Source organism: Caenorhabditis remanei, chromosome II (assembly GCF_010183535.1).
Source record: "Caenorhabditis remanei strain PX506 chromosome II, whole genome shotgun sequence".
NCBI classification, from domain to species: domain Eukaryota; kingdom Metazoa; phylum Nematoda; class Chromadorea; order Rhabditida; family Rhabditidae; genus Caenorhabditis; species Caenorhabditis remanei.
In genome coordinates, this window is record NC_071329.1 from 11,335,701 (window position 1) to 11,351,484 (window position 15,784).

General features: G+C 37.3%; 4 protein-coding genes across 4 annotated transcripts; 3 read left to right on the forward strand and 1 right to left on the reverse strand.

Moving 5' to 3' along the window:
* Positions 1 to 7,874: 7,874 nt before the first annotated feature.
* GCK72_006102 (uncharacterized protein) lies at positions 7,875 to 9,219 on the forward strand (the record flags this gene model as incomplete). Its single annotated transcript, XM_053725476.1, has 7 exons — positions 7,875 to 7,983; positions 8,033 to 8,187; positions 8,233 to 8,471; positions 8,549 to 8,659; positions 8,711 to 8,801; positions 8,848 to 9,001; positions 9,050 to 9,219. 7 exons carry the CDS (start codon positions 7,875 to 7,877, stop codon positions 9,217 to 9,219), a joined length of 1,029 nt encoding a protein of 342 aa, XP_053589670.1.
* Positions 9,220 to 9,800: 581 nt separating this feature from the next.
* Positions 9,801 to 11,579, reverse strand: GCK72_006103 (uncharacterized protein; the record flags this gene model as incomplete). Its single annotated transcript, XM_003108821.2, has 6 exons — positions 9,801 to 10,079; positions 10,127 to 10,311; positions 10,412 to 10,832; positions 10,879 to 10,974; positions 11,301 to 11,397; positions 11,443 to 11,579. 6 exons carry the CDS (start codon positions 11,577 to 11,579, stop codon positions 9,801 to 9,803), a joined length of 1,215 nt encoding a protein of 404 aa, XP_003108869.2.
* Positions 11,580 to 12,695: 1,116 nt separating this feature from the next.
* GCK72_006104 (uncharacterized protein) lies at positions 12,696 to 14,141 on the forward strand (the record flags this gene model as incomplete). The annotated part of the gene is made up of 6 exons (XM_003108819.1): positions 12,696 to 12,767; positions 12,812 to 12,937; positions 13,096 to 13,310; positions 13,363 to 13,585; positions 13,684 to 13,997; positions 14,045 to 14,141. 6 exons carry the CDS (start codon positions 12,696 to 12,698, stop codon positions 14,139 to 14,141), a joined length of 1,047 nt encoding a protein of 348 aa, XP_003108867.1.
* Positions 14,142 to 14,369: 228 nt separating this feature from the next.
* On the forward strand, positions 14,370 to 15,746 carry GCK72_006105 (uncharacterized protein; the record flags this gene model as incomplete). The annotated part of the gene is made up of 6 exons (XM_003108976.2): positions 14,370 to 14,509; positions 14,561 to 14,870; positions 14,920 to 14,991; positions 15,039 to 15,356; positions 15,401 to 15,556; positions 15,609 to 15,746. 6 exons carry the CDS (start codon positions 14,370 to 14,372, stop codon positions 15,744 to 15,746), a joined length of 1,134 nt encoding a protein of 377 aa, XP_003109024.1.
* Between the last annotated feature and the right edge of the window lie 38 nt (positions 15,747 to 15,784).

Below are 15,784 nucleotides of genomic sequence, written 5' to 3' on the forward strand. Positions count from 1 at the left end.
ATGGGGCAGCATCGTTGAGCTCGTTAGCTATTTGCTGTCTTGTGGTGGGAGGTTCCACTTTCTGAACAACATCAGATTCATCATACTTGTAGTTGTGCACTTTTTGCAGGTGGGTCACAATCCACTTCGAGCCGCATTTTTTTTCCGGTTCGTACTCGTTGCACATACTACACTTGTAGATAAACTTGGCCTCAAGTTGGTGCTTCTCTTTCACGTGATCTTTCATGTGTTTGTGAAAGGGGGCCCCTCTTAAGCGTTTTTGGGTGCACTCCCGACACAGCGGGCACAAGATGTTATTCTTGTTTGGAAGGTCGATCGCGAATGTGATCTTACCTTCTTCTCTGTGCGTAATCTCCAGCTCATCAGTCAGAGTATACACATTGCTGATTCGAGCCCCTCCTCTCGATGGTTTTGGAGGCGACCTTTTCGTCATCTGAGGAGTATTTCCCAGTTTCAGCAGATTGTATGAATGCCCAAGGACTGTCACCGTTTTGTTATCGGCCGGGTTAGTACTGGCTGCCTGAGCATATGTTCTGGCTACAGGTTTCCACGTCATTTCACATTCACTATTTGACATAGTATTTCTAGAATTATCACCGGTTTTGTTAGTCTGGTTATCATTCACAGGTTTAAGATATACATTTGTCATGATGTTGTTAATCAATACTTTTTTGTCTTTCTTTTTGACAGTTTGTTCTGATTTGTTATTCACAGTAATTTGTGTTATCTTGTGTCAATGCAAAAATTTCGCCCAAGATTCAGGTCACCCGAGGTTGTTCGATAAGTTCTCCTTTGAGAGTTATTGATTCAGTGGGAGTTTCCTCCGCCACAAAAATCAATACCCTTTTCCACCAAATCCTTCTCTCCCGCGTGAACTAAATCAAATTTTGCCAGAAAATAAATTTTCCGACAAAAATCGATAATTTGAAAATCGCGGAAAATTTCGCGCGAAATTCGGTTCACTTTCCCGAAGATTCTCCGCTCGAATCTTCTGGAAAATTTCGAGAAAATGCGCGAAGAATTCGAAGATTCTCGCGCACTCCTCGCAAATTCCAGGAGGTCAAACAGAAATTCTGTCGAGGGGGGGAGGGGGGATTGGGGGCGGGGCTATCAAGAAATACAGTAGCCTCAGCTGACTGTTTTCAACTCTCCACGAGAGATCTCACGAACTGGTCGTAGCACAGCCGAAGTGTAACTAGACCTTCCTCTTTCCACTCAGGAACTGGTCCTAGACAGCCGAAGTGTTTCTAGACCTCCTCTCTTCACACCTTTTCTCTCAACTTTGGAAGTCCGCCAACAACTGTCCACTTCGTGGTCCAGAGTGACTATTCCTATATACGAAACAAAAGAAATTCGATAGGTCTCTGTCAGTTTGTGATTACACAAAAAGGATTCGAAATTTCTTTTTCTTTGGTAAGAGAAAACGTATTAACCTTTATTACACTCACTAGGAGGAATACCGTAGGTTAATACGATGAGAGTTGGGTTTACCTCAAACTTGGGTAATTAAAAAGAGTTGGGTTTACCTCAAACTTGGGTAATTAAAATTCTACAACAGAAGGAATAAACTATTGAGCTACTGTGAATACCGTATTATAACGCCATGCCGTTTTATTTTTCAACTGACTTCGAGAGAAATTTTGTGGTTTCAGAAACTATATTTAAACGAAACACTTTTTCGGACGTTCTTTTCGTTGATCGAGATGTTACTAATCACGGACCTGCTATCAAGAAAAAACACCGGGATAATCATATTCATAAACTCAGAGTACAGATGGGGTACCGTTATAATACAGGTGCCGTTATATTACAGGTACCGTTATAATTCAGTGTTTACGGTATACTGGTTTCATATATTTTCAGAGATATTCAGAATCTTCAATGCTGCTTGCTCGTACACACCGAAAAAAGAACTAGACATTTGTAAATAATCTGTAACCCAGAAGCTTTCCAGTCCTTTTTGTTGTCCTAACATAGAATGATTCATTGATGTTGTACAACAGACGAATAAAAAAGGTGTGGACCTGTTGTGACGTCAAAAAGAGAAATAGTTTCTGGCGGCGGGAAAAGCAAACAACTGAACGGAAAGAAAGTATCCCCGTAGTGACCATATCGTCCTTCTTGTTCTTTTCCATTATCTGATGTTCTTTTTCTTTCAGATTCTTTTTCGTAAAAACCTTCTTTTTCCACTTTTTATCAAGAGCATAATAAGAGATGTAGATCAAATTTATCTGGAAAATCAGACAATGTAAAGAAAAAATAATCGGTCAATTTGGTTCAGATGAATAAAAAAAAAGATAAGCAGACGAGAGAAAACAAAACTACATATTTTTAGTTTATTTTTGTTTTATATTGTCTTGTGATTGGCTCAAAAATTGGTGTTTGGGTGGCCATTTCCAACAAAAACACTGGTTGTCCACTGGTTGTGAATTTTGCAACAAAAAACATGACAACACTTTAGAATGAAAGTTTTTTCACTGGTTTGAACTTATGAGTAGGCAATATGAACTCTCTCGTTCAAAACCAGAATCATCTCATGTCAATGAAAGGAAAGCTGGAAATGCTTTGAGTCTGAAGATCCTAATTTGTTTTGATAAATACGGAAACCGTTTTTCCATTTTCGTTTCTCCAACCACTTTTCTGAATTCACTTATCCGATTTTCATTCCTCTCCAAAATTGCAAGAATTCTTTTCTCAATCCAATAGAATTGGCGTGCAACGAACTGGAAGAGAAACGATAATAATGGGACGAATAATTGCATCTTTTCTCGGATTTGTATAAAATCTGAAGGTTCTCTAGATGATTTCATAAATACGGATGAGACTTGCTTCTTCTTCTTTCTTCATTTGCCATCTCTCTCTCTCCGATTCAAAATTATTCGGAAGGACATATGAAAAAGAAGAAGAAGAAGTTGAGGACGTCGTGTGTTCCGAAACCGGTCGTCACTCGTCATCCGTCCATTTTTCTGTCTATGTGTCAGTTCCTTTTTTCTCGTACTCCCCCAAACAATTCATCTATTTCTCTTCACTTTGGCACTACACGATGGGTCAATTATATTGTGATTTCAGTCGATTCTTTCTCTCCTCGTCTTCTTCTCCCACTATTTTTGTTTTTTCTTTTTTATCGGTTACTCGAATTTTCGAAAGAAAAAGAAGAGAAAGAATTTGAAAAATTCGATTGAACCGCAAAGATATATCTTTTCGTCCTTCCTTTTCATCAGCTGTCCTCCGCTGTCCTATTCGTTTTTCTTCCGCTTTTTGTTGCTTCGTTTCGTTCCGTCCGTTTTCAAATTCTATCTTACTATTCGCAAATTCTGAAATTAACAAATGATCTGGTGATTATGTTTTTAGAATGTTCGAATATATTTCTATTCTTCCAAATCCCCGAACCTGATCATAAACTCTTGAACTTTAGAAGTGCTGACTAATTATCATTCAATTTCTTTCTTTTTGAAGTGTTTCCGGTTCACTAATCCTCAATTCTTTCCCCACGAGCATTGAATTCTGTAGCTAGTTCGAACATTTCGAGAATATCACACTTCACTAAATCTCTGTCTGAAAAAACAAGACTGATGGAATCTACTATCAACTTGGCTTTTATAATAACTTGACACTTTTCAGTCAAACAGTGACTTGATGCTCGCAAACCGCCTAAGTTACTCTGACAAAAGATCTTGAGACGTCGTCCAATACAGTTCCGTCGAAATCGGAATTCTCTCGATAAAGAAATCTATTTCGAAATTTTGCGAACATTTATTCGAATCTTGCAACAATTTGGAATTTGTTTCTGATATTCTAAATTCTAAATCCAAGGTCCCTCGTTTCCCATATTTCTCATTATTCAAAATCCTCTCATTCATTTTCCCTTCATTTCACGAAAGAAGCTAATTAACATAGTCACTGCGTGGGATGAGAGATGCTTCATTCAATCATTTTGTCCCTTTTTCTATCCGATTCTCTCCGATTTTCCTCTATTTTCTCCGCTTTTTGTTGTGTAATCGAGAGAAATGACCGATGGTCAATTCTCTTCTTTTTCGTCTATGTCTATCTTTTCATGAATCTCTACTCTTCTTTTATTATAACTGTAGGAAGTTGTTGAGTGGAAAAAGAGTGAAGGGCTCTTCACAGAAAAAATACAAATTGTGAATCGGGAGTGTGAAATTGACAGAAAAGAAGAGAAAAAAGAAGAAATACTTTACATAATCCAACCTCTCTTTCTCTTCTTTCCTTGACCTTCCTCTTTGTCTTTTTATCTCTTTTTCTCTTGTTTCGGACCTTCTTTATTCCTTCTTTTCCAAGAATAACTCATCATCTATTCATTCTTCTTTTCCTTTCTTTTGTTTTCTCTCTCCTCAGATACTTCTCCAAAAGGAAATTGTCTCTTGGCATCCGATTACGTACTGTTTTTTCCCTTCATTTTATCTGTTACGTCACAACATACCATTCGCTTCAATTGGCTGTAAACTTCGTTCTTCATGCTTCTTTTTTCCACTTTTTGATTCAAGTTTTCGAATCGAACACTTCATTTCTCCCCCCCAACAAACTTCTTCAATGTTTCACAGGTTAACGACATTTGCAGCTGCGTTTCTTTCACAGAGTATGTTAATTTTTCTCTTCTTTTTTGATCTATTTTCGAATCAAACAAGATATTTGTTCATCTCTGAACTTTATACTGTTTACAAAAACATCATTGATTTCCAGGACAATTCAAATATCAGGATTATCAATAGTTTCTTTTTTGTGGTTTTTAGTGAGGAGGAAAACAGTTTTTTGGTATTTTTTTCTCTAAACGCGAGCTTACCTCCTTTCAATTCAATTTGACTGAAGAAATTCTAGTTAAGATAAGCAAAATTATGGTAATCATCACCTCTATTGAATCCATTTTTTCCTCACTTTCCATCTGCTAATCTTCGTTAAGAAAACAATTGAATTGCCTTTTCCCTGTGTCATCCACCACAAAATTCAATACAAAAACTGTAATCTTGTAGTTCCTCATGCCTGAATTTCCTGAAATGTATTCATAATAATTGTGGCGGGTTAACCTTTTATTTAAAACAACAATTTCTCTGTCTGAAAGCGTCTTCAAACCACAAAAAAATTGTTCTTCGTTCCAGCCACCAGCTTCGTTTTGCAGACTTTTCAATTGAAATTCTAAGCTTTTCTTTGAATCCAAAATAGCTACCGTACCCTCTCTTCACTTTTTGTTTATTTCTTCTTCGAAACGAATTCTTCATGACGAATCATTTATGACCTGACAACCGTTTCCAATGCTCTGAGTGCTCTTCACTTTCCCGTTTTCCTCTCTCTTTCCGAATGATGTATGTCCGTTTTCCCGAAAGTTTCCAGTTTTCTTTTTTCTATTTTCCGGTTTCTCTACACTCATTGTACTACTCAAATTTCAAAAATCAGTCAGCACTGTGACTGTACTGAAATATGTTAATTCTAGTCATACCTATCTCTCGTTTCCTCTATTTTCGGTTCAATTGATTTCTCATCTCATCTATTTTTCATTTGTCAGTCAATAACGATAAAAAAATAAGAGAAGAAAGAAGAATAAAATGAAGAAGACGTCCTTCGGGAAATCAGATTCTTATGAAAACTATAGAAAAAGTACTCGAATTCTCATTGATTTTCGGTCATGTATTTGTTCTCTTTTTTCTTTTTCATATCGGAATGAAGACGACGAATAAAGGAAATTGGGCGAGATAGATCCAATTAATTTCCTTTCTCATCTCCCTTTTTTTCATTTTACGTTATTCGAAAGGCTTTCGAACAATCTACGTTTTATTACTATACAATTGAGCTGTTTTGTTTTTATTTTTCAGATTTATTACAGAGAATTCTTGTAGCTACAGTATTCCCTCCGTTTCATCTAAAATCTACTCTCAAATACTTTCTAGTTTTCATTTTTCAATTTGATGTTACAATTGAGTTCAAATGTTTAATAAGCTTGCTCATAGCCTCTTTCCAATTTGCGTCAAACACTCTCACGTTCTCCGGAAAAAGAAAAAAAAGAGAATCTAGGGATAGATTATGGAAAAAAAATAGTGAAAAGTTTCCACCCAGATAGAAATTCCTTTTTCATTCTAAACCATCCCTATCTCCGTTCATTTCTTCTTATGTTTCTCCTCCGATTTGTTACCAAAAACAAATAGAAAATTCGTCGGTTCAACTGACCAGTCCTCCTCTTTCTCCTCCTCTTTTCTCCTTTTTCCGATTGTCTTCGTGACCAAAACAAACCGTTTTACGTTTGACCTCCCTCTTAAAACCCAAAAAGTGCATTTGATGGTATTTCAGAAATCAGAAGACTCCGCCCACTTTTCATGGCTCAAGGTGGTTAGGGGGAAGGAAGAAATAGAGAGAAAAGAGAACACAGATTTTCTTCGGTGAGTTTTTTTTCTTTTGAGAGGATTAAATGGAATGGAACATGTGTTTTGTCTTGTCTTTGGTCTATTCCAAAGTTCTATTGTCAATAAGAAAGCGATTATCAATTGGAACTATTAGAGGAACTTTCTGTTTTTCTTATTTAAAAAAAAAGGAGAGCCAGCTGAAATATTGAGTCAGAGGAAAGATCAAACTTCTTATTGATGTCATTCATGTTTTACTCATTCACTTCTTCTGAATCAAATCTAAAAATTAAATTATTCTGTTTCTGTAGCAATTGTGCATTGCTCGTCTTCTTTTTCTTCTTTTTCTTCTCCCTCCTCTTCACTTTTTGTCCGTCAAAACAACTTTTCGGCTCTTCTTTTTTCTTCTTTTTTTCGTTCGTTTTCACTCAACGAGAGAGATTCAACCAGCCGGGGCAAAAGTGGGCTCATGCAGTTGCGCAAACATCCTTCCATAAAAAAATCTCCCAAATATTTCCCTTCTGTTCGGCTTTTGGTCCATTAGGTGGAAAGATAAACTAAAAGGTTGTTGGTATTTCGAGTTGGCACGAGTCTCTGTAGTTTTTCATTTCAATTTGTTTTATTCTATCATCTCGAATTCAACTAAATGTGTTCACTCGAGTGTAAACTTTTGTTATTTCAAACGACACATTCACTTTCTTTTCTCAAAAATATCTCTCGAACTAAAAAAGAGAATTTTCGGACTTCTCTCTCAGAATTTCAGTCAGTGCTTGAAATATTCTCTAGAGAAGCCCTGACCGTTTCAGTGGAAATCATGATAACAGAGACAAATCTTGATAACAATTTCAATTTTAAATGTTTCCAATTTTTCGAAAGTTGCTTTACTAGATTTTTAATTTCAGTACTAAATTCTTCTCGTATTTTAATGCACCCAAATTTCTCATTTTCCACGTTTTCTCTATCCATCTTCATATCAAAAGAGACTTAAAAGAGGAAAAGAGGATGATCTCTCGAAGGTGGGAATCTCTCAAAAATCCCCCCGAATGCTTGATGCTGAAATTATGATGACTCGTCTATTTCTCTTTATCACCCTTATTTTTTCCAAAATTTTACACATTTCCTTCTCGTTTTCGAATACAGTGGAGCTCTAGAAAGATATATTCTCACGCTCATTTTTTGAAAAGTAATAAATGGAGATCAAAAATGAGAGATGGAATAAATAATTGAAAAAAGTAAAAGAACATTTCTTCTTTCCTTCGTTCAGTTTTTTTCGATTTCCGATACGTTTTGAATGTTTTTGATAGCTGTTTCACAAAAAAAGAGTGGAGAAGCAAGAGTTTCAAGAAAATAAAATATGTTTCTCTTCTTCTTTCTTTTCCTTCTTTCGCGTGATACCCTCCTCTTCTTCATTCTTTTTCAAAAAAAGATTTCGCTGTATTTGAAATTCGTTTTCTCATCGTTTCACATTACTAGAAAAATCGCAAGAATCTATCACCGGCGAGCAACTCAACTAAACAATAACTCAAAATGCTGGAAATATCACCATGGGAGACATTGGTCAAACTACTAACCGACTCGCTACTCAATTGCACTGGAACACACGAAGATGTACCTCATTCGAAAAACTTCCTCAGATGTAAGTATCCATTTTCTGAAATCTCAGATTAAATTCTGATCTTTTTCAGCATTAACAACCACATACATAGCCTCATTAGCAGTGGCAACAGCAGTGACGGTTGGTACAGTATGCCTTGCAGTTCTTCATCTTGTCTATATCTCATTTTATATCACACATTCTAGTAGACGTCTTCTGATTGTTCTCTTGGCATGCACTGCACCGGTAAGTAATTAATCTATTCGACCTACAGTAATCTCAATGTTTCAGCTTGTATCAATTCTCGCCCTCGTTGCCATGTATATGCCACGTGTATGGTTCCTTTCACATCTACTCTCGTTTCTCTACTTCTCTTTCGCTCTCTGGGTCATCATCTGTCTTCTTTTACACATTTTCGATGGACATCATGCTCTCGTGACGAAAATGATGCAACGATTACAGTTCGTTGAAATTGCAACACCGCCGTTCTGTTGTCTATTTCCATGTCTTCCAAAAGTGAGATTAGAAGGGTGAGTTGAGAAGAATAGGTGGTTTTTTCTACTGAAACAACTTCTGAAGAATGTATAAAGTGTGTTTCTATTTCCAGAAAGAAGATTCGATTATGTGAATTGATGGTCCTACAAGCCCCAATTGTCAGACTATTCGCTACACTCGTATCACTGATAATCTATTTTGAATATCAAGATCAAGGCCTCGTGTAAGTTTCTTTCAATCATCTTCCATTTCAATCATAAGTTCTTTTTTTCAGACCTCTAAAAGTACTTGACTTCATAACTCTTCCATCTCTTCTGGCTGGAATTTATGGAACTCATATGCTTGTGACAACTGTTTCCAGAATGGTATTATTTTGCACGTTTAGATTTCTATTCAGTTGCTTAATTTCAGGATGAACTTGTCCCGTACCGATACATTGTTGTCTTCCGGCTTCTTGATTTCTTCTTTATGGTTTTCGGTCTACAACAACCAGTTTTCGATTTTCTCGCGAGATACGGAGCATTTGGATGTGGTACTGTACTTCCAGCCATTGAGACTTCTTTCTGTATGTTCCATTTCTCGAATTATCAGTTAAAAATGCGATATTTTTCAGATTGGAAGAATTTCTTTACAGTAATGGAAGCGTTCTGTGTCACACTTATAAGTACAGTCCTTCTACAACCATCGAAATCATCATTCTTCGATAAACATCCAAGTTGTCGATCAATGAGTTCAGCACGAAGTACAATAACTGAAGTGGATACTGACGAATCGGCCACTTAGGGAATTGCTTGCTCTCTCTTGATTAAAATTATATATGACACCATTGATTCATCCCCTTCTCAAGCCGTGATCTTCTTCTACTTTCTATTGCATTTTCTAGTCAACTGATTTGAACTAACTCTTCCTTTGTCCTGTGCAAACTGTCTCTGCTGGAGTTCCAGTCGTTGTCAAAAAAAACGTGTAAAGCATCCACCCAGGATTGGGAATAAACAATTTGCGAATTTATGATTATGAAACCCTCACATTCATTATTTTGCTATTAAAAACGGGAATAAGACCGAAGAAAACATGCCATATAAAAAAATAGAAAAAAGGAAACAATATACTCTACCAGTGAAAATTCTGTGTTTCGTGTTTGAATCAGAATATATTGATTAAGCATGGAAGTGTAGGGAGCGGATTGGGGAATGAACACGTAAGGAAAGCAGAAACAGAAGAAAAGTATGGTATGTGGATTAATAAAAGATCAACAGATTGTTTCAGGAGAGAATTGTTATAAGAAATACATAGAAAATCACCTCATATATAGATAGAGAACTGTTAGAATGCGAAGAAGAGAAATTTGGAAATTCAGAAAAATTCTATTGTTGGCTTCCGGCATTCTGTTGCTGTGGAGCTCCTCCTTGTTGTTGCCAATAATTTGACCATTGTTGCATTAGCTGGGGGTTATTATAATACTGTGCATAATATTGCCAGTATTGATTATTAGCGTTTGATTGTTGCTGCGACGACCCGCCGTGGCCTCCTTGATGACCTGCACCGTATCCGCCTCCACCATAACCTTGATAGGATTGGGAGTTCCCGCCAGCCGATGGACCTCCATAACCATAGCCATATGATCCTCCTGCTGCCTTTCCAGTCTATAAACAAAAAATTGAAAAACTAAGAGAAATTAATGAACACTTACGTCGCCAGTTTTTCCCCAGCTACAACGAACGAGCTGTCCCCCGACTTCTTGATTGTTCATCTGAACGATGGCCTTCGCAGCCGCATCCTTGTTGTCAAATTTCACAAAAGCATATCCTTGCATTTTGAAAATACGAACTTCCGAAATTCGACCGTAGCTGGCGAAAGCCTGACGAATCTCATCTTCTGAAATGTTTTCAGTTAAAAACCCGGTTCATACGAATTTGATGATATATAAAATAGTTTCAACCTAAATTTAACAAAATGTAATGCAAAAGTAACAAACCTGAGAGATTAGCAATATTTCCAACATAGACTGAAGTATTATCTCCTGATGTTTGGTTGTAGATCTCGTCATACGACTTCTCATTGTAATGAGTTGGTTTTTCTTGATCTCCAGGCTTTCTTGTAGCCCAATTGGTACGAATCGTTCTTCTACCGAGCCATTGTCCGTTCATCTGTTCAATGGCGCGCTCAGCCTCCTCTCTCTTCGGATATGAGACAAATCCGTAACCTTTAGATTTTGTAGTGTTTGTATCACGAATAACTTTAGCATCAGAGACATCTCCAAATGGTTGGAAAGCTTCACGGAGTTTCTGGTTGTCAACTTCTGATGAAAGATCTCCGACAAACACATGAAAATGTCTCGTGGTATCTACTTTCGATGGTTGTTGTCCCGGCTCAACTGCCCAATTTACTTTCATTTCCTGAAAACTTTCTCGTTTTCTACTTTTCTTAAAACTGTGAACTTACTCTATCAAGAAGAAGTCTCTTGTTCATTGTTTGTAGAGCTTGCGAAGCTTGACTGTGATCCAAGAACTCAACGAACGCGTATGGATCATTCGCACCCTGTAAATATAATATTTTCCGTGAATATTTCGGAGCTTTTCTCTCATCTTCCTAGAATTTCGGAAACGCGGTTTTATCTCATCACTAAGTCAAAAATATTAAATATCAAAAGAAAAAGGTATACACTGTCTTAGTGTCGGTGTGGATTGATTGCTGCCTTGTGCATCTGTAGCCAGGTACCCCAAGTCCTGTTAAATTAGAAAAATCATAATCAAAAGTATCACAGATAAAAAAGGAAAATAAAAGCGGAGAAAATCACACGTACCGCGAGCATACAATTGTTTTCTGCAATGATTAGAGAGTACCGATCCTCAGACAAAACTTACGTCGAATATGACTTTCGTCTTCGTAACTGAGCCTATCTGATTGAATAATGTAGCTATCAAGTCTTCACTGACTGATGGATCAAGGTTCCCAACATATCTGTAAAAAGAGGATGAAGGTCATACACTGCTATATAAATCTCACAAAGTTCGTGGTTCATCAGAACCATTTCCAAGATGAAATCCTTCTCTTTCCGCTAGTTTTGAATGCATGCGAGCATTGTAGCCGGTATTAACTTCGTCAGTATAAGGAGCGACAGCGGGTGGGTTGAAAAAGGCCATGATTTGATTAACCTGCCCTGAAATTTTCGAATTAAAAACCAATATGCAAGAAGATCCGTGAGTTTGAAGAATATTACAAAAAGAACGGAACAGTCAATCAATAAAAAGCAAAACAAAAATACTTAACTAACTCATAAAAATAGATCATTAATGCGCGAGGTTGTGCTTTCAAAAAAAGACTCAGGTTTTGTGTCGTCGGTTGCGTCGCGAGAGGCGCGTCACGGTTCACCCTACCGATCTTATTGAGGGCGGCAGTTCAAATGCTGACGTTTGTTTCGAATTAAAGAAGGAATTCACGCTTTCTGACTCATTTATTCTGGAAAATGATAGGTTTTGTTTCTATGTTTAAAAAAAACTTTACTTTTTTATTTATTTTTAAGTTTACAAAATTTTCCGTGCGTTAGTTATTATCAAAGCAAATACTTTAGGCTCAAAGCAATCGTAATGTTTGGCCGTTGAAAATCCATGGTTTCCATGATAAAATCGTTCACAAAGTGTCTGCAAAAATACATCGATTTTTTTTTTCATGACAAACCTCACGATGTAGAATTACAAAAATAATTATTGCCAATATGCCGAGAAGTATTAGAAAACATATCAAAATCAGTGCAGAACACAGAAAAATTGGTCCCGGAATACCGCAAATAAGTTTTTCCTTGTAATATCGATAGTGTTCATTTGGCATTTCCCTGAAAAGAGTTTTAAAATAAGCATAATATTTAAATATTTGACTTACGTTCCAAAACTTTCTATTGTCGAAACCGTTGGCGTTCTATCAAATGTTCCTTTCATTTTTGGTGGAACCGTCTGAGAAAAAGTAATTTTTGACTGTACAAAATGGAAAAGGCTGAGTCATGGCACGCATAAAACTGCACGCAGACTCTTATCAGTCGATAGACTTGAATAGCATAATGCAAACTGATTCATGTGTGTGTACCGGTAGGCTTTCATGCGTATCGAAAATCTTTGCAACAGTTTTCCCGTGTAGTTTTCAACATTTAACCATCGTTTTCATCCTTCGTCAATTTCGTTGTTCTAATCGTTTCCTCAAGTTTCATATCTCTTGTTACTTCATCTCACTATCCTTTTTGATTCAGCGGAAAAATACAATTTCAGATGGTGCGTAAAATGAACAGTCTCGCTAAGCGCCTCGCGGCCAATTCGAGAAGTCGCCAACCTGAACCGGAGGTAATATTTGTTTCGAATGCTTTGTATCATGATCAATTTTTCAGAGTGATTCCGATGGATCTGACTTTGATTTTGACAACGCAATCGAGGAGAAAACATGGGAAAAGCCGTTAAATGGAATGGAAGTTGATGGAACGGAATCGGATGGAGAAGATGATGATGAGAAAGAGGTGAATAATGCTTAGTTACATATTTTTTAAGCTCCAGAAAACAGACTTGATGGCTATGTATTGTAAACTGAGAGGTTTTTATATGTGAAATTTAAAAACACTGTAAGACCTTTGTATACGTCTGTTAGTTGGGTTACATCTATAGTTTTGTATTTCAGCTCCAAGCCGCTTTCGCAGCTGGGCTTCTTAAAGATGGATTAAACATTCAAGTGGCAAAGAAGCGTCCGATCATCAACAAAAGCTCCGAAATGAAAGAAAAGTTGGCTGAAATAACAAAATCTCTTCCATGGGTTGAGACATTGGAAGTAGTAACACCACATGCTGAAATGGACAAAAAAGTGGAAAACGATGATTTCCAAAGAGAGCTTAACTTGTGAGTTGCATTTTTCTTACTCTTTACGATACCAACTAATTTAATTTTGTAGTTACAAGCAAGCTGAAAAAGCTGTTCAAATTGCCTACCCACGACTTCTAAATCTTGGCATCAAAGTTCTCCGGCCAACTGACTATTACGCTGAAATGGCAAAGAGTGACAGCCATATGCAAAAAGTTCGCAAGAGGCTTCTTGGAATTCAAGAAATGAAAGAACGACAAGAGGCATTCCGTCGTATTCGAGAAGAGAAAAAATTCGCGGTTAAAGTGCAAAAGGTTAATAATTTTTTCAGGAATCTCGTATGAAAAAAGCAAAACAGATTTTTTTTTTTCAATATGATTTTCTTTGTTTTTTTAAATCACAACCGTTTCAGGAAGCCATTGCTGCTAAGAATACAGAGAAAAAGAAGTTAGCCGAAGCTGTTAAAAAACATAAGAAGGGAATGAAGCAACAGCTGGAAGATATGCTGAACAATGTCAAGAGACACGGTCTCGACCAAGATGATGATGGGCCATCTGGAGCCTACGGAGATCGTCGAGATGACAGAAGCTCTGGTAGAGGTGCTGGTAGAGGTGCTGGTAGAGGTGGCTCCATGAGAAACGCGGGAGAGTTGAAGAGAAAACTGAAGTCGGACCAGTTCGGTTATGGTGGAAAGAAGAAAGGAATGAAGAGAAACAACAAAGAAAGGTAAAATAATTCTTGTTCAGTTCCATTCTTATTTGATAAACTTTTAGCTTCAACGACCTCTTTGGAGCACCGCGAGGTGGTTTCGGAGGCCGTGGAGGTGGTCGCGGTGGACGTGGTGGACGAGGAGGCCGTGGAAGACGCTAAACATGCGTAGAAGATTTATACATCATTGTTACAACTTTGTTGAGTTTTTTGTTATCAAATTTTATTATTCAATTCCATTTCTTCCATTGTTGATTTTCTAATTTTATCTCTTGAATTTCTTTGATAAATTTTCAGTTTGGTATATGGAACTTTCAAGGAACTATGCTCCAAATCGTTTCTAACCGATCATGCTTTATTTGAGTGTCCTAACAATATACAATACCGGTCATGGCTAGGTTTCTTCTAATATCAGATAATGCGCTAACAATGGAGCAATTTTTGTTCATGACCACATCGGCATTCGCCGTTTTTATTCTACTCCTGATCTCTACATCCATACCATACACTTTTTTGAGGACATGCTGTGTGTAAGTACAAATATTCCGAGGTACGAAAAATTTCTGAATAAATACTTCCAGAAATGCTTCAAAAACGTCAATATCATTTCTCGGATGTGCTTCGTGCGGTGTTTTCATAGCCACGTGTTTTCTGGGACTTGTTCCTCACGTCAGACATCAAGAAATGGGTTTAAGAGGGAATCAGACTGTAGTTGATAGTTATGGATGGATTCCATCTACTGATCAACTAGTCATTATCGGATTTCTCATTATTCTCATTACTGAGCAAGTTATTCATGGAATTGGGCACTCAATAGGAGGAGGGCATTCTCATTCAGGGCACAGTCCATTGGCAACTGGTGAATCAATGAAAATGAACAAATTTCACGATGTAAGCGATCTCGAAAAATTTATAATCTTGAAGATGTTCATAACTTCAGGAAGAAGAAGGAGAAGATCATGTTCCTCTAGTAGCAACTGATGATGATGCAGATGATATTGTTTTCAGAGCGGTACTTCAGCAGATGGGAATTCTTGTAATAATCTTAAATTAATATAGAATACAAGCCCTCATCACCGTGCGTCTTCTTCTTCCGGTCATTGTCGATCATCTCCTGGTGGATCAATGAATATCCGTGTATGGTTTCTACTTCTCGGAATGTCAGTTCACTCATTTTTCGAAGGAGTTGCTCTTGGTGTTCAAAACGATACGAACGCATTCTGGCAGATTCTCATTGCCGTATTATTTCATGAAGTTCTTTGCTGTGTTTCCTACGGAGTACAGCTGGCTAAGCACAATGCATCGAGAAAATACGCTTGGACTTCATCTATCTTTTTGTCGGCAACCATTCCAGCTGGAATGATTTTGGCCACAATGGTATTATTATGTTTTGAAAATTGAATGAACCAGTTTCTTTGTAGATCGATGGGATAGAAAATGACATGTGGCAGAGGATCGGTCGATATTGGCTTGAAGGTCTTGCAGCTGGAACATTTGTTCATGTAGCACTTGTGGAATTGCTTCCAATGGAGTTGCACTCGGAGGATGACGGAGAAGGCGGTCATGGACATAGTCATGTGAGTTATCGAAATAAAATTTCTGTCTGACTTAATATTTTTTATTATTCAGAATGTGATAGCCGACACCTCACATGGACATTCGAAAACGGCCTCATCCCATTGGCTTTCATTAGTTAAATCGCTTTTTGTAGCAGCTGGAATAGGAATATTTGTCGTCATCAAGTCAATGATTGGAGATCATCACTGAAAAGAAAAAATTTATGCCCATAACTTTTAAAAATTCAT